General features: G+C 33.0%; 1 protein-coding gene across 2 annotated transcripts; it reads right to left on the bottom strand.

Annotated features, from left to right (window-relative positions):
- Window positions 1-190: 190 nt before the first annotated feature.
- Window positions 191-26160, bottom strand: MS3_00002997 (uncharacterized protein). Of its 2 annotated transcripts, XM_051210675.1 has the most exons (6): window positions 22449-26160; window positions 20203-20717; window positions 17403-17556; window positions 7211-7282; window positions 2169-2338; window positions 191-1594 (listed from the first exon to the last, which is right to left on the bottom strand). In XM_051210675.1, the coding sequence occupies exons 2-6, from the start codon at window positions 20700-20702 to the stop codon at window positions 1162-1164; spliced, it is 1329 nt and encodes a 442-aa protein (XP_051070692.1). In that variant the 5' UTR covers window positions 20703-20717; window positions 22449-26160; the 3' UTR covers window positions 191-1161. The 2 variants fall into 2 exon arrangements, with proteins under 2 accessions (XP_051070692.1, XP_051070693.1); XM_051210676.1 differs by lacking the exons at window positions 20203-20717; window positions 22449-26160 and adding an exon at window positions 17720-18759 and having other exon boundaries at window positions 191-2338.

Here is a 26160-nt window from a genome sequence, read left to right as displayed (position 1 = left end):
CGAAAGTCACGCAGACCCCAACCAAGTAGTCTGCATCTCCCAACATGGCTCGGACTAGAAGTTAGTGTCTTCAAGCACTGATGCCACGTTTTGGTTTGGCCGCCCCTAACTTTCTTCCAACCATCTCGAACACCGCTTGGCATTGCACGTCGTGGTAATCGGTGTTCAGGCATACGCAACACGTGGCTCAACCATCTCAGTCGATGAAGATTCAAGACCTCATCAACTGATTTACCATCATTCCCTTATACCCTGCATCTAATCTCACTATTACCCGGTGATCCCGGCAGATGCGAGCAATATTCCTTAGGCATCTGTGGTCAACTACTAGTAGCTTGCGGTTATCTCCTACTCTTAATGGCCATGTTTGGTTGCCGTAAATTAAAACAGGACGGACTGCCACGCAGTTTACTCGTCCTTTAATTGATAGACGGATATCTCGCCTTCTCTATATGTGACGTAAGTTGGCAAAAGCCAGGTGAGCTTTTCGAATCCGTGCAGAGATTTCGTCAGACACCAAACCACTATGGCTGATCAGACCTCCAAGATAGGTGGAGTTGTCAGCGCGTTCGACTACTTCACTCCTTATCCTTCAGGTGTTGACGCAGACCAGTCCTGGAGCAATAACTTGCATTTAGACAGAGAGAAAAGTATGCGTATAATATTTTAAGATCAAGTGTAAACATTTAAAACCTCACATCAGCATTCAGAGCTCTACTGTACCGGTCCTGTTGCAAATCGTTTTGCAGATAAAGGGGCGCATGATACTCTAAATCTAGTAGGAATGTTATCTTAAAAGTTTTCTATAGGAAATCTAGATATACGCATCCATATCAAGCAGTCTCGGGACTTGTAACGAGTAGTAATGTTTACTATCTCAATATGAAGTGTTGGTCCAGTGTAAGTAAAAACATGATTATTAATAACATATTTAGATATTGCTACATCAAAGTACTCATTTAAGAAATATTGAGGCCCGTGTATGTGACAAAATAAAAGAAACATCGACTACATTTGTAAATAAGGTATCAGAATGGACACCACAAATACTGTTCGCTGTTTTCAACCTTCCATGTAAACGCGGTTATAAGTGTTAAAAACATTCGGCAAGTCATGAAGAAAAAAGAATTTGCATCAAGAAATATTCAAGTTCGATGGAAACTAGCTGCGTCTTAAGCGTTTGGCTCGTCCTCTTCCCCTGCCTCTGCTGACGGCTTGTGGTGGGGAGCTTGGCGGTGATTCGTTTTGACGGTTGTGTGATAGGACCTCAGGGGTAACAAATTTAGATGCTGTACGCCGTCGTGATGACAGCCGTATGCCGCTACTTTCCTTTTTTCCATGTTTATCAAGTGTTTGCGATGTTGAGCGATCTAGTTCATCAGACTCAGTTTTCAAATTGTGGTGTTTAATGTCTCGTACTCCAGGTATTTGTACAGAATCTTGCTCATTCTTTCCATCAACAGGTATGGTTGGTGTTTCATCCGTTAATTTTTTAGGCAAATCTTGTGTGACAACAACCAAGGGTTCTTGGTACATGGGCTTTCGGTCTATGGTTGAAGGTTCAGTGAGCTTGTCATTTGCTTTCGCGCATGGTCTGAATTTAAATGAAGTAGAATATAGTAAAAGGTTTAGTATTTATTATTAAGATACTCCCAGATAAATTTATATAATTATGTACTGAAATATATAAATCGGGATTATAAGTTGTTTACATGACCGTTTTGAAACCTGTAGTCTGAGTTCGCTACACAATGATTTGTGAGTGGATACACTAATGTTCTAAAGACAACCAGTAGGACTACGTCACTATGCAAGACTTTATAAGGTTCATCCTTCTTTATTTAGATGAACTACAGTGAAGAGTTATGGTGTGTATTCTTGTGGACAAGAACATTTCATTCAGTGGTACTTTTATTTAAGTAATGAGGGTTTAGCTAAAACACAGACCCTTCTACATGAAGCCAACAGATGTATGCACAAGCACAATCAACGTGGTTCATTACAACCTTAAATGGGACTCGATGTGTTTCGAGAAAAATGAGTTTTGAAAGTGCGTAACAAAGTCTATATAATCAATTATCGTTCACGTCAACAAATGGGGAAAACTAATCTCCGCTGCAGCTGTTCCTTTAATGTTTGTCAACTTGAAATACCAAAACATAACTTACTTTATTATGCTGTCCAATGTGAAACGGTCGTGAAATGTATTGTAGAAATCACGTATGAAACTTTCTGATTTAGTTCCAACGGTTCTGGCAATTGTGGAAAAGTCTTGACCATATTTTTTCATAGCTGTTAGCACAAAAGCTAGTTCTGTTTTTGTCCATCGATAAGATATCTATTTTTGAAGGCAATAAATCGATTAGTTTGGTTCTGGATAATATGGATAATAAGTATATCAGTTTTCTTTGAATACGTATATAGTAACAATTAACGCTATCATAGGCTACGATGGTCAACGTTTTTCTGAACAGTAGTGGGAAAACTTAGGTAATAAAAGTGGGGGACTTAGTGGCCATAGTAATTGGGATGAGGTGGGCCTAGGTTTATTCTACTGAGCTGAATGTGCCTATAAACTCACACTAAAAGACCTAGTAATAGTGTAAATCGTAGAGATGATTGACGAAAAGTTAGTGATATTAGCAGCGGTCTGTTAAAATTGTATAGTCATTCGCTTACTGATATAAAGGTAAGAAAGCGTTGTGCTGTAGAACTCAACGCAATCGAATGGAATAGGAATTATAGGCTGATAATCAAAATTTAAGGCATGAACGTGTGAAAATTTCAACATTACCGCCAACAATTCCGAGCTATCCAATAGTATTTGCAACCGGGAGTTAATAAGTTTCCATGGAATATATGACATTGAAATTACTAACAATCTATATTCTAAGAATAGAAAGTGTGAATATTTTGTTGCAAATCTCTTGCGTTTTGTTATAATACAGCATCATAGATCTGTTGATGTGGAGAAATGATGACTTCTAGCGTTGAAAATGCCACAACATCCCTCCATATTCAGTTATTAACAGAAGACGAATATAGTTTTCAATCTGTCTGTATGATTAGACAACAAAATTTTTGGATTATTTGACTGAGTTACGGGCTGTGTACATGTTAAGAGTCTAGACGATTATTTCCCACCACCCGTGTAGGGGAATCACGATAGATGCTGTATATAAATGTAATCTTTAAGTAACAGATTGTATATTGTAGATAGGTGTTTATGAAAATGTATTTAAATATATAGTTATATTATACAATGGTGGGTGGATATATATATATATATATATATATATATATATATATATATATATATATATATAAGGTGCGGTTTAAACAATGAATGTTCTAACCAAAATCTAAACTAAAACTAGACATTACTTACCTTTGCGATTTAACCTTCTTCATTTATAAACAACAAACTCTAGACGTACTTTATTGCGGTAGAAAATTATTTATAGATTGCATTAGCGTACATCAAATTCCACTTACTAAATTGAACTAAAATTGTACATTTCAAGTTGATCATTCAGGAAATAACCGAAAATAGGAAAGTCCAAGTTTCCATTTATCAGTGGGCCAGTGAAAGTAAAGTGTATCATTCAGAAGGTCACTGCTATACATACAGGTCACTAATAATTTTAGCTTTTAAATGTCTATTATCTGCTGTGGACAAATCGGGATTCTATTTTAATTACGGATGCACGTATTTTTACACTAGATTTCAGAAGTTCATGAAAATGTATAACGATGACACACAGAATGAAACGGATTTTGGATCAAGATTTCAATATAACAGATGGGTTTTGTGGATATTATAGTAATTTCAATGGTTAAGATCAAGAGTCAGTTGAAGCTAGACCACCATGGAAAACCTGAAAGCACTGGACGACCGTCAGTTGAAGCTAGTCTGACTCATGATCTCAACCACTGAAATTACTATAATATCCACAAAACCCATCTGATATTAATCAACATATGCGCACTAGTGACTGGCTTCAAGATGTATATCCTGGAGTTCTAGTGAGAAGTAGTGACCAGTGGAGTTCAACCAGGTCTGTTGTGAGATAGTAACTACTGAAGACCATGGTGGATGTGTCGCTTAAATTCGTGGATTAGTTGGAGTTAGACATTAACACCGTTGGATACCGGCCTAGTGGTCTAGTGGTTAAGTGCTCGCGCGCGAAACCAGTAGGTCTTGGGTTTGAGTCTCGCAGGGGGCGAGGTCGTGGATGCGCACTGCTGAGGAGTCCCACGTTAGGACTAAACGGTCGTCCAATGCTTCCAGGTTTCTCATGGTGGTCTAGCCGCAACTGACTCATGATCTTAACCAATGTATCAAACGGGAGTTGGCTCAAATAAATAAGTGTTTTATACAAATATATATATATACCAGTACTAAATGGGTCAATATCAAAGTGAAACTTCTATGCGCGAAATAGCTATTCAATTGTAGAATACAAATTTTAGGTCATATAGATGTTTTTGTAATATGTTTTAGCGAAAAAACAGTTAAACGAATATATTGCCTATAAGTGCTGTTATGTATTTGCAACGTAAATAGTACTTTATTATTTAAGGAAGTAAAAGTCTAACATTATCATGTCTTTAAAATGAATAGAACGCATGACAAAAATTCTAGAAATGTTTTCGGACGTTGATCTGGTGTAGATTATTCTTTCAACATACTCAGGGAACGATGTCAGTTGAATTAGGCAGTGGTTGGACATGTGTAACACATGTCTTACGTTGATGAACTTTCGTAAATGATGTCGAATAATCCAACGGAAATATTTCCTCCTATTCGCTTTCAACTAAAGTGAATGTCATAGGGTGAAGGAATGAATCTAGAGCGCGCGTGGGAAGAATTTATACAAATAGCTGGAATTAGGAAATGTTTTCAAGCTTCGTGAATACAAGTAATTGAATTTAAGAGACTTAGTGAATACACCAAAAGTTGTGATACTGATTGAGATGAGTGAATAAATAATTACAATAAAATAATCCGATTGTCAACATCAGTTTATTGTTCATAAGAAAAATTAAAAAATTTCAACTGTGGAGAATTTGAGTGTAAATTGAAATGTGATCATCCCACGCATGTAAACATTTGCCTACTTAATCCATATTAAGTAGTATTCATATCACTCATGACAAAACTATGATGCATAACAAGCTATAAGATGCGGTGGTTTACTTTCAGCTAGAAAAATATGAATAATCACTAAACATTCACACAACGAATTTGACAGTGTATATGTTCTTGTTTCGAGATGAGAGTAAATGAATAGCTAACTATGTAATACGAAATAAATAACTTTTTTTACATGCTACTGAATTGAAGGCTGAAACATAACAATTTTGATCTACTACTAAAAGTCTCACAAGATTACTTAATAGTTGAATTCATGAGTCGATTTAAGCTAGACCACCATGGAAAACCTGGAAGTATTGAATGGCTCTCTCGTCCTAATATGAGACAGTTCAGCAATGCGTATCCATGACTCCGAACGCTGTACTCGAACCTGGAGCTTCGGTTTCGTGCGCGGACGCTTAACCCCTAGACCACTGGACAGAAATCCGACGGTGTTAATGTCTAACTTCAAGCAATTTACGATATTGCGCCACAAACCCCAAATCTGAAAAGATTATTTGTTTAGTATTATTCTCGATTCACTGTCAAATATTCGAAATCTCAGGTAATTTATTCACCAAAAGCATTTACAGGAAATCGATTGTGACTCATGGGAGCCCAATGAGTACAACATGAGAATGAGAGTAATTTAATAATGCATAAAATTAATGCTTCAGTAGCTAAATTAAAACTTTGAGCATTCAACTGCTGGGAATGTTATGGGTGAAATCTCCCAGGATTAAAGCACAGTACATCTTAGATTCAATCAGGTAAAATATGAAGTCATGACGTGATATGGGAATCAAAAATATTACTTCAAAGTTACACTTAGAAATGCAAAATCACTAGATTCAATGACAGAATATGATTCAAAACAACCCAGTCATTACCGACTATAATTGTAAGGTGACGTAACAGTTCGTATGCTCTTATATATAACTTTAAAATGCTAATTTAAGTCTGAGCTTACACTCAGTTATTCGTTTGTGTAGTGGTGCGCCAGTACATAGAGCGTTCAACTTTAAAATCAAAAGGTTATAGGTTCAAACTTTACTGAACTTTGATTTAAGAAACCAGATTGTATGACCTTCCAGAATGTAATTTTATCACCAAACGACCTTCATTGACTTGAAGTACGTAAATGAAAGTTTTGTTTTGAGGGGAAAATGATCGAGTGCAAAATTTTTTCAACAACAATTGGTCGTGCATAGATGATTTTGACGCATATTTATTCTTACAATTGCAATATTTTTCTTGAAAACCAGTCTAGATTATTACCTAGTCTAGCGATACGAAATGAACTTGTTGAATGCATTCAATCACTTCACCTATTTTGAAAATTCAAGTTAGTAGCTGATGAAATCCTGATAGAAATATAAAAGATTTGTTTGGATTTGGCTAATTTCTACCAATTGTGTTACAAACAAGATGTAACTGTGAGCTAAAATGAATGTTAACTGTGCAGCAACGTGATTTGTATCACTTTACACTTATCAAATACAACTATGAAAATCTATAAGGCATGCATAATTGATGACAGGTGTTTTATAGAGCATTGTTCGCGAATAATAGAACCATCCAAATGAAGCATATTAATTATAAATATATAGAATACTAAGTAAAGACAGTGTGCTGTTTGATAAAACAGTGAATTTAAGTGTTTAAGGGATGTTTTGCGTTTCCAATCATCACATAAGTATTCAGTGAACAAAGCATGGAATACTTTTCCAATAATACGAATTGATATGATACATATAGCACTGTTTTCAATGAGTGGTTATTGAAGTCGTGAAAAAAACGACTCTCTTAAAATACAAATTGTTTTATGTATGCGTGAAAAGAAAATAATTTACAGAAACAATATAGATCTACACTATTCCAACGAGTACAATTAGGCCACAAATTTAAGCTTAAGAGTTTCTACCTCTTTACCCTAAATACATAGAAAATACACTGAGCACTACTTCTCATAGTTTAATTATTATTGTATGAAATAAACAGTATTGCAAATCAATATCGAAATTCCTTAAGCAGTATTTACAACAGAGAAATTATTATTTTGTGTAATCTTACTTGAGGAAACCCTTCAACTGGTTTAAGCAATTCCATTTTATAAAGGACAGATCTTGAACGGGCTTCAGTAATCTAATGGTCCAATAAAGAATGAAAATAATACAAACTGAATAAACAAAAATATAGATAATAAGTCAGTTAAAAGAAAAATTCTGTCGTCAATAAAGACAACAAACCATAATGAAACAAGTTATACTCCACAGAACTGATGAATAACATAAAATGTGTAAATTTGATATATTATAGGATCTACTGAATGTTACGATGATAATTGTTTAATGGTTTGACAGGAGACAATTACTAGTAGTCTTGATGCGAATATAAACTACTAACAGAATTGAGATAGGTGGGTATAAAACTATCTATTTATAATTCACAAGTGAGCAGTAGTACATTTTTCATGTCTTTAAAATTACATAATTGAACTATGGTGATTTTAAGAGTGATTGAATAATTAATTCTTCAGTGAATTTGTTGATAAAAATACAAAAACGAGTCTAATAAATATTTTATTAATGTATAAATCATGCAATTAAACACCGAAAACTATCGCACAAGATATCTTGAATCATTATATGCTTATTTCATTTCTCATTCAACACAAAGAAAAAAAAGATCAACGCACACTAAGAAAATATATATTCACTTGAATACAAATGCTTATAACTTAATCAAAAGTAACATATGCAAGGTATTTTCTTTACAGAACATGGTAATAATTGTTGACAAACATTTTAAGAGAATTAATTTGGTTAAAAATCAATTAGTAAGTGGATTGAATTACATGCTTTGGCAACTTCATGGTTTTGTGAATATACCTTGCTAAGCTGATTGAAAAGAAACACAAATATTGATCGGCTCTACAACTGTCATATTTCCTCATTTTACTGTTTTCTTATTATGATAATATCCATTGCAAAGAATTTGTTTAAGATAAAAATCAACCGAAAAATAAATCGAGTACACTAAGCAAGCAACTTGATCATAATTTATTTTGCATTGGATTTAAATGCAGATCTACAGATATCAAAATTTACATAATAAGATAACTGAAAAACACTTTACAAAATGAATTATTCATTAGTTGTAATGATTTTAATCTCATTGTTGTTAATATTAAAGACTAATATTGGTCAATCTCTTTTGGCATACGTGCATCCTGTGCAGATCGTCTCAGTAAAGTGAAGATTTAAACCCTTATAGATGAGAAATATGATCAATTTCCGTTGGACAGCCTAGCGGTTATCTAGACTCAGTAGCTCAGTGGACAATGTGTTATTCACTTGAAATGAAACTTACTGGGCTCGAGTGTAATGTGAACATCTATACTGAGTGGAGATACATTCACCTGTTGCGTACCCAAATAGGACGATAAGCCCACCTTGAACTCCACTTATAGCCACTTTACCTAATGAACAAATGATTATTATTTCAGTTGGTATGCGTTACAATGTCTAAATGGATTTGATTACCTGTCCAACTCTCCGAAGTGTAACAATTAATCTTCAGATTAATCATTGTTAGTGACAAATCTTTTTCGGAATTTAAGCTGTCGGAGTTATTTTTCGGATTATGATTAATTATATCTTTATTGCATAAATAACAGATAAATTTGTTGTAACATTTCTACTACTTGTGATATTAAAAATATATTATTTATCTATAACAATCTACCCAATGCTCAATTTATTCGAAATTATCAAGTCGAACCTTAGTAATAATACCTAATTATGTAGTGTTTGATCCGCTTTCTTTCACTTAGTGTGATTTCTTATTTGGTGTGCTGTATGGTCTGGCATTTCCAGTATACTATTGTACAGTCTTTGAGTCATGATCAAATTGCTGCTGCTCTATAACGATTTGTTTGAGCTAACAACATAAGAATCATACATCATACGATTTGTACTGTGACATTGGAATTAACAACTGATAGCGTTGAATAAATTGTGATGATATGAGGACCAAAATGACTAAAATAATTTCGAGTAGTAATTAGATACGGTACTGCATATGACACAGCAACATTACGGTGATCAGTTTACAATAAAAAGTGGATTAAATCTTCAATGTAAAATGGTATATATAAACATGTGCTTGTTAAGTGAGAAAGTGAAACAGCTATCTCATGTTAATATCAGAATTGAACTGGCTGACAGAAATGTATTGCTGGTTGAAGTTGGTGATTACTTATTACCATCAGTAACATACTTTAGTTTTATCACAGTTAATTAAAACCATGATATTGGGATTCAGTTTCGATTTCAATTAATTCGTGAAATTCCTTATTATCGACCATTGTCACTATTGGTATCCGTTCCACATAAAGAAGAAACAGCTGTCTAGTAATTCCTAATTTTCCATAGCTATCAAACTAAAGTCATTTAGTTGTGTTAACTACAAACTTAACAAAATTCACACTTCTGTACTAATGATACTCAATTACATTATTTGATTTTCTAATATTATCTAATGTGCAATTGTTCAATCGGCCACTTTACTACTGGCCATTAATTTTTAAATTACTAAATGTCCAAACTGTTAAAACATCCAGGTACATAAACAATAGGAATCGATTTTGTAACACAAAAATGAATTATTCACGTGCAAAATTAACTGCATAAGATATATATATCGTTCACTGATTTCTGAAGATTAAACACACATGTACAGATGTTTAACAATTACGTCAAATGTTAACCAAACAATCAATAATTAGGTAGCTATGAGTACAATTAAACAGTCGATAAAAAAAACGGTTACACTTAATGCAAAACTAGTGTAGATATTACGAAGAAGCAAATATATGTTCCAGTAATTTAATTTTATATTTGTTATTTAACGCAGATAATCTATTGATTTTGCAAATTGTATACTTACATTAAACTATTGATTAATTAATGTTAACCGCTACCAGTTCAATAAATTCAAATTTATCTATTGACTGGATGGACATTTAAAAATTATATATGTAATTTTGTTGTCGTTTTGATCATTTGTAAAGTATATCAGTGTTTGTTGCATAAATTTTTATTTCTTCAATATATCGAGATAAATCGGTTTTATTTCGATGATCAAATAACAAGTAACGGTTATTCCGCATCTATAACAAGCAGCAGTAATCACTATTTCGAAAAGACATTACAGTAGAAGGAGACTTAAAACAAAGTAACTCCCAATTAATATTGTTCAAGATCGACGTCGAAACAACATATGCTTGCATTTCACAAATGCATAAAATACTCTGAAGGCTTGATTTTGTCGGCGTATTTGCAAAAAAATGGGAACGCTGATTTGTATACATAATGTTACTGTTAAAAAAAAGTTAACATGTTTACTATCAACTTGTTATTTGTAAGGACTGCGAAAAATGAACAACTAGCCAGCAGATTTGTGAAAAAGTAAAGAAATTCCTCAAGAAGTACTACAGTGGTTTAGTAACCAAAAACAAGTTTATATGAGTTGCGCACTTTGATGTGGCGGCTGGTGATACTTTATATCTGCAACAACTCAAGAGGGGTCATAAAACCTCTTCAAAACCAGGACGCGTATAGAACATAGACAGGAAAATATATAAGCATATGGTATATCTCCTTTTTTCTGATAATAATTTAAAAGACAGAAAGATGAGTATTGTGTTTCTAAGGACACTGATGCCCTGAGTAAATATTCTGAACAAGAGTGGAATATAATTTAAAACTACAATGTAAGGCTAGAAAAGACAAATATGAAATGAGTGTTGACTACGTTATAAGCATCATGAAATTCTGTATACCGAATGGAAATAAGTATATACAAACTCAAACTAGATAGCACTATTCTCAGCAAGGGTTTAAATTATTTCGTTGTTGATACACAGGACTAAATTTTTGATCAATCTCTATTTGCATATGTTTATTCTGAGCGGATTGTTTTGATATAAACTTTGCAAAACGTTTTAAAGAATAGATGAACTGTAGTTAACAGAAGAACCCAGGATATACATTTCATTCTATTTACGATCGGTTAGTTGGATGTACCTGAATACCAGTGTTGATTTCCGTATTATGACTCGAGAGGTCCAAAATTCAGTCATGGATATTAACAAAGGGACTATTCAAACCGTAATAAATACGAAATAAAGATTGTATCCGTTGCATAAGCTATTTGGATTCAGTAGCTCAGTGGAAAACACATCGGTCAGTTGATGCGAAAGTTGTTAGGTTCTAGTCATAGTGTGGAGATGCAAAAACATGGCTGAAAAGTTATAAATAGGACGAAACGCGTGTTTTGGATTTCACAACTAGCTATAATCCGTTTATTTTATTCAACTAGGTAAGGTAGAAAGATATCAACAGTAATAGATTCCGAATATATTCTTAGTTTTTCTTATCAGTGATGTGAAATAATGGAGACGGAATTCCGCATGATGTGTGATAAGCTAACTCGAATATTGTAAATGACTATTCGAAATTCATAATGATGTACACCGAAAGAAACACTGTCATTGTGCGTTCACCTAGATTGGAACCATAATATAAATGTTTATCGTAAAACATTAATTAGCTAAACCACATGTTTTTCATCACATAATTTGCAAAATGTTTCAACAAGGTAGAATGAAAAAAGAACTTTAGGTCACGCGACCTATGATATGTGCGCTTGTGCGCTCACAATCGATTATAAAATATTTACATAAAGACAAAGGCAAAGAAGAAGAATAGATTGTAAATAACAAAACTTCCATTATAAGCGATAGTGAATAGACAATATACACGATCAGCATCACGTTATTAAATTACACGAGCATCTAATGTCTAACTAGTATTGTGAGATGTTGATAATTAGATTAAAAATTCTCTGGTTTAATGTTATGTGGAAGCATAGCAAAAAATTACTGAAACCAAATACTAGGGAGAGTTGACCATTAAACTTCCCTGAAAAGTGCTTACGCTTATGTGTATGTATGTGCAAGGGCGAAAGTCTTTGTACCAGTGATATGCATGTTATGTGTAAGTGACAATCAGTTGTAGCATATACATACTAAAGGAGTGGTGATCATCTGCTCTCCCAGACAGGCGAATATAGCTAACTGTATCCTATGGGATGCATAGGTGAAAACTTATGTGTTACTGGTGTACAAGTAACGTATATTTGCTGACAGGGTAAGTACATCTATGTGTATTCCAAGGGATCCATGGGTGAAAACTGATGTTACCGGTATGTATGTAGGTTACACTTGCTGCCGGTACGACACCCGCGGGCCAAAACCTAGGGGTATCTATTTCTCCACGCAATAACATCAACGCGGTGGGTTCGTGAGTCGTGCAAAGTGGAAACTCTTTCAGGAAAGACATTCGACTTCGCTAGATACGTTTTCACCAACAATAATAGGCTAGGAACACCGTAATGAAACGGAAAATTTCTTTAAATCCGTCATGAAACAGAACAAGTGAAAAAAGTCCGATAAAACAGACACCAAGACTATATATATCAAAATATTATTCTTATACCACGACAGATGAAGAATTACAACATAATTTAGAAAGGATATATTTGCAACAAAAATGTTATATATTTAAAAGTATCTGGATGCGTGCTACTGATGTCGACTTATATAAATAGTATGTATCATCGATCGAAAATGGAATCCCTGGCGACAGAAGGTTAAAAAGATCGAAGAAAAGAGAACAAGAACAGAGAATGATTGTTGTGGAAACGAAGGAACAATGAAGTCTGAGATGATTGAATGATATTTTGCAAATGAATTATTTACTGTATGGTTCTTGGACTTTACAAAGGTATTCTGTAATTTTGTGTTCAAATATATTCGATTATCCCCATTTGTGTTCTCGCTCACTACAGATGTTCCCTTATAAATACTTTAGAAAACTGCAAAGCAGTTGTTGCATGTATTACTTGCCTGTTATGGTCAACATTTAGAATTATACAGTTACATTACTTCTGACTGAAAAAATGAATTAAAAGATAATACCTTAAACCTAATTATATTTTAATTCAAGTATAACGTTGAAACTGATTGTCTTTGATTTTGATCCGATCAGTGTTAATTGCAGCGAATGATGATCAATATGAAAACCGATGGGGTCATAGGTAACAGGTATGAAAGCAAAAGAAGACGGTGTTTTATCAAAAAGCACATTTTAAAAAAGATATCATAGCAATCAACTTTCAGCTATTATGTAACAAGTTCGAAATTCACTTTATATATTTCAGGGTTAGACACTCAGTTTAATATGACTAGAATTCATATGATGCATAACTCAAAGTTGTACTGAGATCTATTGAACTAATTAATTTACATTGGTAAATAGATGGTAAAAAGAATTATGATTATGTCAGATTTTATTCATGTGGTCAATTTTGAAAAATTATTCGGTAGTAAAAGTTGCTGGTAATAGGTATATGAATTTCTTTTACCATAAATCACTATTAGTAAGTTTATTATTTTTCAAAAATATTTTGAAACAAAATTTATGCTTTGATTACGCTTGGATAACCGGAATCTATACAAATTCTACTATCTCACAATATAAAAACGGGCTCAGGAAAATTCGGCTATAATAAAATCACATTTGACTACAATTTTCACTACAGTTATTTCGACTTCTTTGTTATTAATGAAGTTAATTTTATCTCAGCCTGCATTTGTGCCAGACTCTGCATTAGTTGTGACTAATTGATTAACAATAAGGATGTAGATTAAATCTACTGATTTTCACTGGTTATTTTCACGTTCTCAACACTCAATAAATTATATACCAACACGCGATGGTATTTGAAACGAAAGGTACTGGGTTCGAGTCCCAGAGTGGACATCGACTATTGGATGCAGGTACGTCCAGGTGACGACTCCACTGCTAGCCACTATCCGTCTTCAGTAAAGCTTGTGACTTAAGGCAATATCGAGGCAATCCGCACATGATGTACATATGCCAACAAGAGACGGATCAATTGCAGTCCTAAACACCAGTGGGAAGATACAAGCAAAGAACACCAAGTAAACTCGATAATTTAGTTCTAGTAATCGAATGAACAAGAGGACCGGGGGAATTTCATAAACACTAATGATTGCTGTAATGAAAGTTATTTTTAAGTAAAACGATAGAATACATATTTAAAATTTAAATTAAAACTGTCATATGATATAAATAGTTCGGCTGTTATTTAAAACAAATTTCTTGAGAATGGAAAGCATTTACTCAATTTATCATTACATAAATAATTTTGTTTGTTGAGTCGACTAACCTAAAATTATTTAAATATTTCCGTAGTTCATTGGATTTTGTGAATAAATTTTCTCGGTAACGGATAACTGCTATCAACTAGTGATCCTGTAGTTTATTACCACATAAAATAATGAAAGCCAAACCATCTTGTTAAAGCTTTTTTCTCTTAGCTGGATGGTTTGCTCGTGGAGCTTTCATTGTTATTCCGAACGACATAATCAGTACGAACTTCACTTCTATCTGAAGTCTGTGTTGATTATGTCGTTCAGAATAACGATGAAAGCTCCACGACAAAATTATCCATCTCAGAGAACAAAACTACACCAAAATCATCCCCCCTGAGCTACAAATCTTCTCCACCATCTCAGGTTAAATCATCTTTATTGTTCACTCAAACAGGGCTTGAATTACTTTTAGATATATACATAATTTTGTTGAGGATGTTATATTTTCAGCTCTACTGAATTCGGTGTATTAAAAAGTTTGTGACAAAATTAAGGCCAATATTTTCTTTGGATCAGTATTGATCATGTGTTTCAGTTAATTATTATACAGTTTGGAATCGACACTATCATAATAAAACGATCATGGTTACAGATAGATATAAAATAATTTACATTTAGATTCACGATAGGATTTATGTGCATATAGGAATGAAATAATTTAACGGTAATGAAAATGGTGTGATTTTAAGTAGAATTCTGTATTGACACAGTTTCCAGTTCACTCCACAAAAATCTTAATTTATATGAGGCACATCGAATAAATTAACCAACAATCACTTGATATTACTTCTAGGAACGATGTCATAAAATTTAGGTAGACTGATAGTTGGAAATTCAAATCCAGAAATAATGAACGAATTAGTAAAGCCATTGTTAATAGTGGTTTGAAAACTATGGAACAATACGTTGTAATGATGGAAATGCGACTAAGATTCTCGGAATATTGATGTATTTGTACTTATCGATTTTATGCACAATGAATTTCTTATTAAAAGTACATCACGATTACTGCCCACATATGTTATGACATAATTGAAAAGTGCGTCGTTTAGTAAGTGAGTTTTACTATCAATGGCATGTTTAAAGTTTGAGAACGTATATGGATTAATCAGATAAGTCATGTTTATTTATGCGATAGGATATCAAAGAACTAGATTTAACAATCAGGTCTTAAAAGATCAGACATATAGACTGATTTGCTCCAATCTCCTCTGACATTTTATTTTGTATTAATACTTAGTTTATAAGCATGGCAATTTATTAAATAAAAAGCCTCTTCTGATTAGTGATCTTGTCTTTGGTCTTAAATTGTTAGCTGATTAAATCAACAACTAGTTCTCGTGAACAGTCATCACTAGGGTATATCGAATCACTGTATATCATCGATCGATCAGCATTCTTTCCATTTATATTAACGATTAAAATTTCATCGCATTAATCAATGAAATCCTCCACCATAACACTATATAAACAGCTCTCTTGTTTCTAAAATCTTTCATTTATAATGTGAGATCACGTACACTTGTGTTAAATATTTTAAGGCAATGAACTGGAAACTCTCAGACTAAGCCTTATGGTTCCTGATAAATCAGCAAAACGAGTCTACGATCATGAATGCTGTGGGACGGTAAAACTTACATCGTATGCTTTGGCAAACTAATAGAAGGTCAACTGGGCCTGGAGTAGTTAAATGCCAAATGTTTCATAAGTAATACAGGTTTTCTCAAGGTTTAAAAACAAAACTTATAGGTAGGTATCAACGAACACGAAATATGAAAATATTATTCTAGTAAGTTGACTAGACCTCATCAAATCTACCAAGGACTCGACTATCAAATAGTAACACATGATGATTGTAGTTCCCAATAAATTAACCCAAGTTGCACATGATTGCATTATTTGTTATCAAAAATCTTGAAATAATATTTAAAAGATGTGTTAAAAACCATATTTACTGCAAAAAGGATGGCCGGTGATCTTCGTGCACAGTAAAACTGATGGTGGTTGCCATTCTGAACAAATTTATTTTATTGGTAACTCTAAGAACGAATCATTAAGATATGTAATTTATCAACTACGTCTGCGATAAGGCAAGTAGAATATTAATATTACCGATTATAAAATCTGAGATAAATTTGACGAAATCCTTAACTTTCAATAAACTCCACCGGTAAATAATTTTATAACTAGAGTAGAAATAAACTTGAACCGATATACACATATGCCAGATTGATACATCTAATATTTCATATACATGGTGAAATATATCGAAGTACAGAGATGAAAATTTATATACCATTTATGTAAACGACAAAAAAATAGATTGGACAGTTTTTTAAACATTTTTAATGAGGAGAACAAGTGTAAGCTTTTCCATTTTAGTATTAATACTACCCAATCGATATCAAACAATTATAACATGGCAAAAAGTGAATAATCAAAAATAAATTTATTTCTAAGGGTTGAACTGGAGTGACTTGAGTGTTCGAATTCAAGTTTACAGAACGGGCTTTGAACATTAAGCAACTCAATGATTCATAGCTAAGTTTAATAACTATTAAACTAAGGCTGTATAAAGCGTCTAAATTAGTTTTCATGACACGATAGGTTTGGATATTTTTAACAAGCCACACACGAAATCTGAGGGTTAATATTACTAACCCTTAGATTTGGGGAAACAGAAAAAGGAACCGGGTTTGAAAATGCATTCTAATGCCTAACAGTTGAATGCATTAATCGCGGAGTCATCGACTCTATAGAAAAAGAAATGAATATAATTACACAAAAAACTAAACAAATTGTAATAACGTTATACTAAGAAGTATAATCTCCGAACCTAGTCATAAAGTACCTTAATACAATGTCATCAATATAAAGAAAACAATAGTAATTTGGAGAAAATACCGTACGAAATGAAGGTATATATATATCGAAAGATTCAAACAAGAAAAATATACTCACTTCGTTTTTTTCACATAGTTCTTCTTTAATTCGCTCTAAATCAGCTAGATCTGTTTCTTTTTCATGAAGTAATTGATCATTGGACATAGTTAAAAATGCCATAAATTCATCATGATCATAATACGCTCCATTTGGAAGAGTATGTCGATTAACTCTGGAATAACAGAGGAAAAACAACACATGATGTTAATTTTAATAAAATTAGTCTTTCAACACTGATTAAATGAAACCACCAAAAACGGGGCTTATATATACAGTGAACAAACTTGATAAGACTTATTAAAACTGAGATCTAATGATGTAAATTAATAGCTTACGGTATAGTAAGAACAATTCAGTCAACTGAATATTTTATAATAATATACTGCAAGTAGATACAGAATATTGTGATTATCGATCATATTCAGCTTAGTGTTCAGTGTATAGATTATTTCTCATAAAATTCAATTGTTTGAGCTTAGTTTAATTCTAATATTTAAATAAAAACAATCGCCTTTAAAATAACTAGGTGAACATGACTGGTAGTGGACTCGTAGGTTAGACGAAACGCGCGTTATTGATTCCCCTAGTACTGATATTCCATCTATTCTACATAAACTTGTGAAGTAATAACCATATCGAGGAAATCCGCACAGGATGAGCATATGGCAACTAAGATTGATCGAAATTCAGTCATAATATCAACAGCGGGATAATTCAAACCACTACAAATCAAATTGAGTTAAATCGGTTAATAAATTAAACGTGAAGCACATTATAGACTTGCATTATATAAAATTATTAATTGTGTAAATTTGTTTCTATTGGTATTCACTCATTTGCTATACAGTAAATTTGATAAAAATAATTCATATCAAAGTGGTATCTTATTGAACAATCAGATTTGTTTAGCTAAGTTTAGAAGTTCTTTTTTCAAATAATGTCTATTAATTTATACAAAATATCTATCAGTGAGACGAACAGTGACTCTGTGTAAATTTGTAGTGTACTTTTTACATAAAATGTCTGAACAAGTATATATGTGACCAGATTATTCGAAATGTAATGTGCAAATTTGTCATATAATTCTGATAACCTTCGTTTCATCGCAAAATTCAAATTTATCAAAGGGAATAATTGTTCTAAACTTGTACAGAATAACCCGATTTTCAAAAATGTTTTGTACAATATGTGAAAAGCCAAACTTCGGATAAGTTACATAATTGTTTTTGCAGATTTATCATAAAAATGACGCCATCTATTAATCTTTCGAAACAGAAACAATTAATTTAACATCTAGTTATCATAATTTACATCAAGGACGAGGAAGCGCTGGATAGATGTATGAGACTCCTCAGAAGTGCGTATTCACGACCTCACTGAGGATGGAATCCAGAACTTTCGGTCTCGCAGAGAGACCTTAACACCTAGACCCCATGTAGCTATTCAGTAAGATACTACTGTGAACATGGACTGAATGCAGTGAAACTGACCGTATATTTAATATGGAAAAGATAAGCTTCTTATAAAATGATATTCACATAAGTTCGCGCGAGACATCGTGAGTCGAGCCATGCGTGCAGGACCATGGATGCCCGCTGGACGAAACGGTTGTCCAGTGCTTCAAGGTTTTGAATGATGGTCTAACATTGATCGGTTCATGATCTCAATAAAAACACGGGAATCTCCACAACCCTATATTAGTAAAGCAAATACATCCAATTTTTAATTTTATTGTTAAATATCGAGTATTATGATTTCTTGTATTATTTGTTTACTATCGGCGTATATAGTCCCTGCTCTTATTCATTTTCATGTCTTTTATGTTTTTGAACTGAAGCAGCTTAAACTGACAAGGTATCTTGTAATAATCTGAATACTAAATGTGCAAATGGACAGAAATAAATGTTTTGTTTTTATAGAGTCATCTAATCTGAAAGTAGTATTTATCAATAAAAAATTTTAGTCTAACAACCATTGAAGATACGACAGCAATAATTGAGGATTACTTCAGTAATGAATATTTTCATATATAAATAAAATCAAACCTATGAGATTTGTGTTTCATGGCTAGTACATCACAAATAAGAATAACGCTACGATTTTATCGCTTCAGTTAACATTCAGATAATTGAAAAATATCATAAACAAAGATGGTTGGGCCTTCATTTTGATAAAAAGCTGAGGTACTCGAAGAGAAACAAGGGAAAAGTAATTCAATGTGTAAACTTCACTGATTTAAATTAAGTTTCGTAATGGCAATAGATGAAAAAATTATCATGAAAAATACTAATATGCGTTTTTCATGACCTTAATTTCATGATTTGTCAATTCTAGCATGGAAGCTTATAAGGGTCATCAATAGTATGATGAAGGACTAATATTAACGCTACATTGTTTCTTAAACTTTGATTAGAGTGTTATATAAGATGACAAAATCAGTTCTTTGAAGACAAAGTATTTTCTATAAAGTGGTACATTGATTCTCCCTTAATAATTCGCTAAATTACAAAAAAAAAGATTTTTGAAAAAGCTAATTTCATAAAACTAGCTAAATCAAAAACGATTATAAAATGTTTGTCAACCGTTGACAATTTATATTTCCAGTCCATACATTTTTATGCTTTCACACGACAAAGTAATATTTAGAAGGGTCTGTTATTAAGGTGATGTCATATGATTATGTTCTTTATCTTTAAACGTGTTTATAACGGTGTTCTACATTTTTACCATGAAATATTGCGAACCCAACGAAAATTTGCAAATACTGTCCATTGTTAGCTTAATAATAGCACACAAATGATAATAGATATGTACTTACTTTCCTTGGCTAACTGATTCACTGCCAATCTGTGAAGATGCTTCAGAACTACTTGTCTGATAAGTATTGGTAGACAGAGGTATAGTAGGAGAACTTGATTCATTGTCTCGTGCAACTGAATATGGCAGACTTCGCAGCGGAGAAGATGAAGAGACATCTTGTGCAGATTTTGAAGGGGAAGTTTGATTGTCTGAAGTTTGGAAAGGATATGGCGTAGACACCAACTCTTTACCAAGTAAATGAGCTGTTTTCGAAGCACCAAGTAAATTCACTAAATACGATTCAATTTCCCTCTCCAAAGGATCTTCGGTTAGTCCGAATCTCCGGCCATTAATGTGCATGTTTCCAGGAGATGAAGATTTCGCCCAACGACATGTAACTAACCCGTTCCGAACAGCTCGAGAAAAGCATTGTTCAATTAATTCACTATGATATTTATTTCTTGTTCTTGCTTTGAAAGGAGCAGCAATGGAATAATATAAGGCGCATATATCGCCCATATGTCGTCCAGGTACCTTTAGTGAATTTAAGAAATTCAGATGAGTTACTAAAAGTTCCTTGTGACAGTTAGCAATATTACTGATTACAGATGGTTTAGAACGAGTTGTGAGCAATCGCAACATTGACAAAATTGGGGCAAAATGACATTAATTGGTTCACGACCTAGAAACCAAACTACTGAAATTTTCGGGTGACATACATGATTAATAGGATTGTAGTTTTATTTTATTTATTTTAACACATAGATATTGGTACAAGGAGGCACCAAATACATATGCGCCACACAAATCTCATTCGATATGTGTGAGGGATGTGATACTGCCCGGGTGCTCAAACCGAAACTGGTGGTTTTCTTAGGGGGCCACACCCCGAGCCTTCGAACTGAAGGTCTGATCCACAAGGCAGTGGAGCATCGTAAGGAGATGCAGTCCCATGGAAGCCAGTGACCAACGATTGGTTCATGCGCCATTTGTTCCCACAGGATACTGGAGCCCATGTGCACCATTGGTTTGGAATCCGGTTAAAGCGCCGGACATTCGCTTTTCGTCCTCTCATTTTCGTAAACAACACCCCTGCCACGAGAAGGCAGTGAGTAGGACTTCCCTGGCAGAGGCTATATACGCGTGGCCATGTGAGAGCATTTCGAGAGGGAGAGCGGACTCTCCCCACTATCGGCCGTACCAGGGCATCTGGGGGATTGTAGCAGAGCTAAGCACTCGGCTGCTTTACTTTGGGCATGAACTTGCTTAGATAAACTGCTACCATTAATAAGACAAGAAAAAGGAGATCAGTTCAATGACAAATACTTAATACTAATAATAACGCTCATTAACACTAAACAAACTAGTATATCTGCTCTTGATGATATGAAGAAATCTGACAATAGGATTTAACTATTTCCTCATCATCCATCCTTATAGTTGATTATAGTGTAACAAGGTTATCAACTTGAAATGAATCTTTATACTGTCAAAAGTATATAAAAGTCCTTAGCTTTACTATAACACAAAAAAGTCCAGTCGAAATATTAAAGGGATTTTACAGCATTATCTTAAAGTTCACATACACTACACATTGAATATCATAAATAACTATCAGCTTTTTCTATATGCAGGCTGAATTAATGTAACCAAATAATAAAGGAATACAAATAAAGCATTGCGGAAAATAAACAGAAATTACAGTCATAAATAAACAAAATTCCCTGGAATTATTTTTCATCCAAGCATTCAGAAAGTCCATATAGAGCCTAGTCTTTATTTTAAATGTTAAACAGATAAAAAATGAATCGTTGTACTAAGTTCCTTTACTACCGTACTGTTGGAACAAAAAGATACTCAGAAGTAAATAATGTAAGTGTGAGGAAACGAAAATCTGTGATATAAGGATAATCAAGGATACAAACTTCTATCACGTTTGTCCTAAAACTGAAAAATTCTCACACATAAAGTAATACACATCGAAAAGTATCCTTTTACGAGAAATATGTTTTCCAGTTATTGATAAAAATCTAAAAGAACGCCAATAACGACTATATTTTCGACTTGTAAAGAATTATGAAACTAACTTGTTAAACAGTTCAATCCATCAGAAATGATAACGGTATTAGAACAAATATAACCGCCCAAATATATACTTATGATTAAAATAAACGTAATATACAGCTAGATGTAGAAAATGTTTGCCTACTTATAAACAAAAAAGTAGGCTGGAAATATACTACAAAAAACGTTATGTCTCAATACCTCTCGAAGTTAGTTCCAGCAAAACGGAGAAATAAATCCAGGTCATATATCCATGAAGATTAGGAGATTATTTACCAAGTTCTGAACTCCTGAGTATGCATTTCATTCAAAAATACTAACCAGTAAGTCTCGTGATTGTTGACTAGTTTGAAAGTACTACATGAATGAGCTACTAAGTAGAGAGATCTGATGTTCCTTTTTTAGTTTTCGGTCTGTTTAAATACATATAAACAACCCATCAACTTTGCAAAAAAGGCTTAGTCCATAGGTTACTGTAAATAAAATTATAATAAATGTTCAGTAAGTGGGACTGATTACGTGAATATAGAGTTTCAATAAGTAATCATATAAGAATTTATTCAAATAACAAATATGTCGAGTATCATAACAAAGATGAAATACGATTTGATAAGTCACTTCTCATGCACACTCAAAAGTGGTAATATAAAGTGGATTGTTTGAAGTCTTACCGCACAAAACTTTATTCAAAAGAACGAAATCATGATTATTTACGTAACCTAAAGGACTTTGCTTCAAATGAATATTAGGTTAAATGATTAGTGGTATGTACTACTTAGATATTTGTTATAATCCCTATCAAAATTTACATAGAAAATTGCACTATTAGTTCCTAGATATTTTTAATCTATATATACAGAGTTAGTGATCATCTTACACTTGTAAATAATTAGCATTTGAAAACTCAGTACAAACAGTTAGGATTACAGTTAGTTTACAATTTAGATAAGAGGAAATAAACTCTTACAAGAACTCATAGACCTTTATAACATAATGATAAAATTTAATTTATCTGGAAAAAGTGTGCCTTCAAAAGTGAAAATCAACAAATTGAAAGTATAATATATGGAAAAACCTAGCACTAATTTCTGCTTACTGTTCAATTGTTTACAAAAACTGAATAACCCAGAATTAACAAATTTTACCAAACATACACCTTGGTATCATTTAAAAAACCTTGAACTTGAAAAATCCAAATACCGATAGTTCAAGAGTGTAAAAAAGACATCTAAAGCACGTCTAAGTTACCATTGACAAATACATTGTAAATACTCAGTTAAAATGCTTCCACTTGTCACCGGAAATTCAAGTGATACTCCAAATGAAAAAATTGGGTATTCACAGTTGCATTACAATACTACATTTAAAAAGCTAGAAGGCCTAAGAATTTCATCATTTTACGAAACAATTTGTGACTACTAAATGACAGTAGGATAATTCATAAGGCATTCACACAAGAATCAATATGAATATGAAGTAATTCAATGTACAACAGATTATTTAGTGATACTTGTCTATATAACATCAAGAAAATGAATTACAGTTGTTACTCTTCCTTTAAATTGAGTATGTGCATAAATTAGATTTTCAGTCATAAAAAAAGCTTTGTATAAAATAGAATACAATTAAATGTGGTTTTAATTCTAACATTCTAAACGATCATCAGCTAATAAGGATATACTAGACTCATAATCCAAATCCGAATTACAAGTCACTGAATAAAACAGTAACATCGGAAGAAATAATGTGCCAATTTTAAAGCATTCATAATAATCGCAAACAAAGCAAATGGTGTTATGGTAACCGTTGGTAGAGATCATTTTATGATAAAAGCGAACTTACGAATATGTATTACTGAAAAGTTCAATCACTTTAGAAACTAACCATGTAATTGTATACAGTGTTTCCATCTTCTAATTATTCGCATAAACTTTCCTACTGGTTTGAAAAAGTAGTCGAGGTCAATAAATTATGTTTACAAACACCAACAAAAGGAGTGAATATTTAATCTTACTGTCTTTAACATGAGTAACTGTAGACAAATCATTAACAAAAACACGACATAAGACACTGCAAATGTATTTTGAAAAGTCACTTGTAGAAAACAAGTTTAAACAAGAACACAAAGAATCATGAACAATGAGAGATCAAACATTTTTAAAATACAAGCTACTTCATCGTGTGAAACTTTTATAGAAACCTTAGTAAATGCTAAACTCGTATTTTTTCCAGTAAAATGAATAAGTACGTTAGTCTGTTAACTGTAATGAAGGCTAACATGCTAAGAACCTTCTAGTATATTTTGTTTCCTAGTTTCTAAAATTCTAAACGTTTGTCGATAACATGCGCAAATTAAAATACAAAAAGGATGGTCAAAAAATCTGATTGCTGTAATATAACAGTAACTAGGTAGCTGTTACTACATAACTATAGTTGACATTTCACAGGAGACAAAGATTGGTATGAAAGATGAATCTGTTATTGAAAGTTATGCAAATAATTTTAACAGTAAATACGATCATTCAATTACGTTACTCAATACTTTCCAGCAGCAGACGTATAGTTCACGAAATTGGGAGGACTAGAAGCGAATATCTGGAGCTTAAACCGGGTTTGTGTGCACGGAGTATCCACTGAGGGGAGTTGGAGAACGCTGATTTCAGATTAGTGTTGTATATGGGCTCCAGGGTGTAAAATGTGATCGATAGACGAACCCATCAATAATAAAGTGAAACGCCCACCACCACATTAACTCCCTTTGACCTTGTGCGACTGTATCTCTTTATTAACCAATCACAGTTTGATTTTCATTGTAAAACAATATTTGCTTGTTGACTCATTTTTATTATTCTCTGGCTACTGTTCGGTATGTTATTTGTCTCCGTTTTTCCCTGTATTGATAGACCGTACTATTTGTTTGTACACTAACGATGTTGATTTATGTTTTAGAAACAGATAACGTTTACCTAGCCAAACAGCTTGCTTGTTCTGACTTTAGCCAAACCAAGACTTTGTATTCGACGGTCTAGGGAATAGCTCAGAATTAAACCTGTAGGAAATTGCTTCCTGCACAGGGTCCTCAGAGAACAAATGGTGTATGGACCTGTTTTTGGTCATCGGTTGTCATTGGACTGTATCACCTAGCGTTGCTCCACTACCTTGTGGATCAGACTTCTAGATCAAAGGCTAGAAGAGTGTGTCTTTAAGAAAACCATCTGCTTCAGTTTGGGGGCCCAGGCAGTATCCCAGCCTGCACACAAATTTATTGATAACTTCTTTGTGTGGTGCATATATACATTGGAACCCCTTTGTACCAAAATCAATGTTAATATTTAAAATTCACAAAAACCGGGCTGTTAATACATACATGATAATTTCCATCTGATTTTTGTGATGAAGCAACAGTCAGATTCAAAAGCAAATAAACTTGGTACAAATGAGTAACATTTTCAAAACTATTAAAAATCTTTATACAAGTGCATTTTCACATAAACCTTATGAAAATCGCGCACAAACTTTTTTAAAATAGTTATTAACTAATTTGCTTAACAAACAATAATTGTTGAAACTTTACAAGAACTAGTTGTCCAAATTAAAAAAACCTTTGGTTTAGACATTTCAGATGTACAGAAATGACGTACACACAAGTTCTGGTTGAATCGTGATGACAAAAAACACTTTATAGTGAGATATCGGCATGTTAAACGTGTAAAATACACAGAGAGGAGCGAGTAAAAATTTTATTGTTTTTCGTCTAACGGGCGAGTATTTTGTTAAAAAGACCATTCCAGTTGTAGAAAAATATAAATAGCGCTAGTTTGTTTCTAAAAAATCCAGCGACTCTTAAGTAATTAACCGATATCTCAATATTTAAAGTGAGTGTTTTCAAAATACACAATTTTCTTACAAAAAG

Source organism: Schistosoma haematobium, chromosome ZW (assembly GCF_000699445.3).
Source record: "Schistosoma haematobium chromosome ZW, whole genome shotgun sequence".
Classification (NCBI taxonomy): Eukaryota; Metazoa; Platyhelminthes; class Trematoda; order Strigeidida; family Schistosomatidae; genus Schistosoma; species Schistosoma haematobium.
Note: the sequence above shows the minus strand (reverse complement) of the source record. Positions and strands in the feature narration are given on the sequence as shown.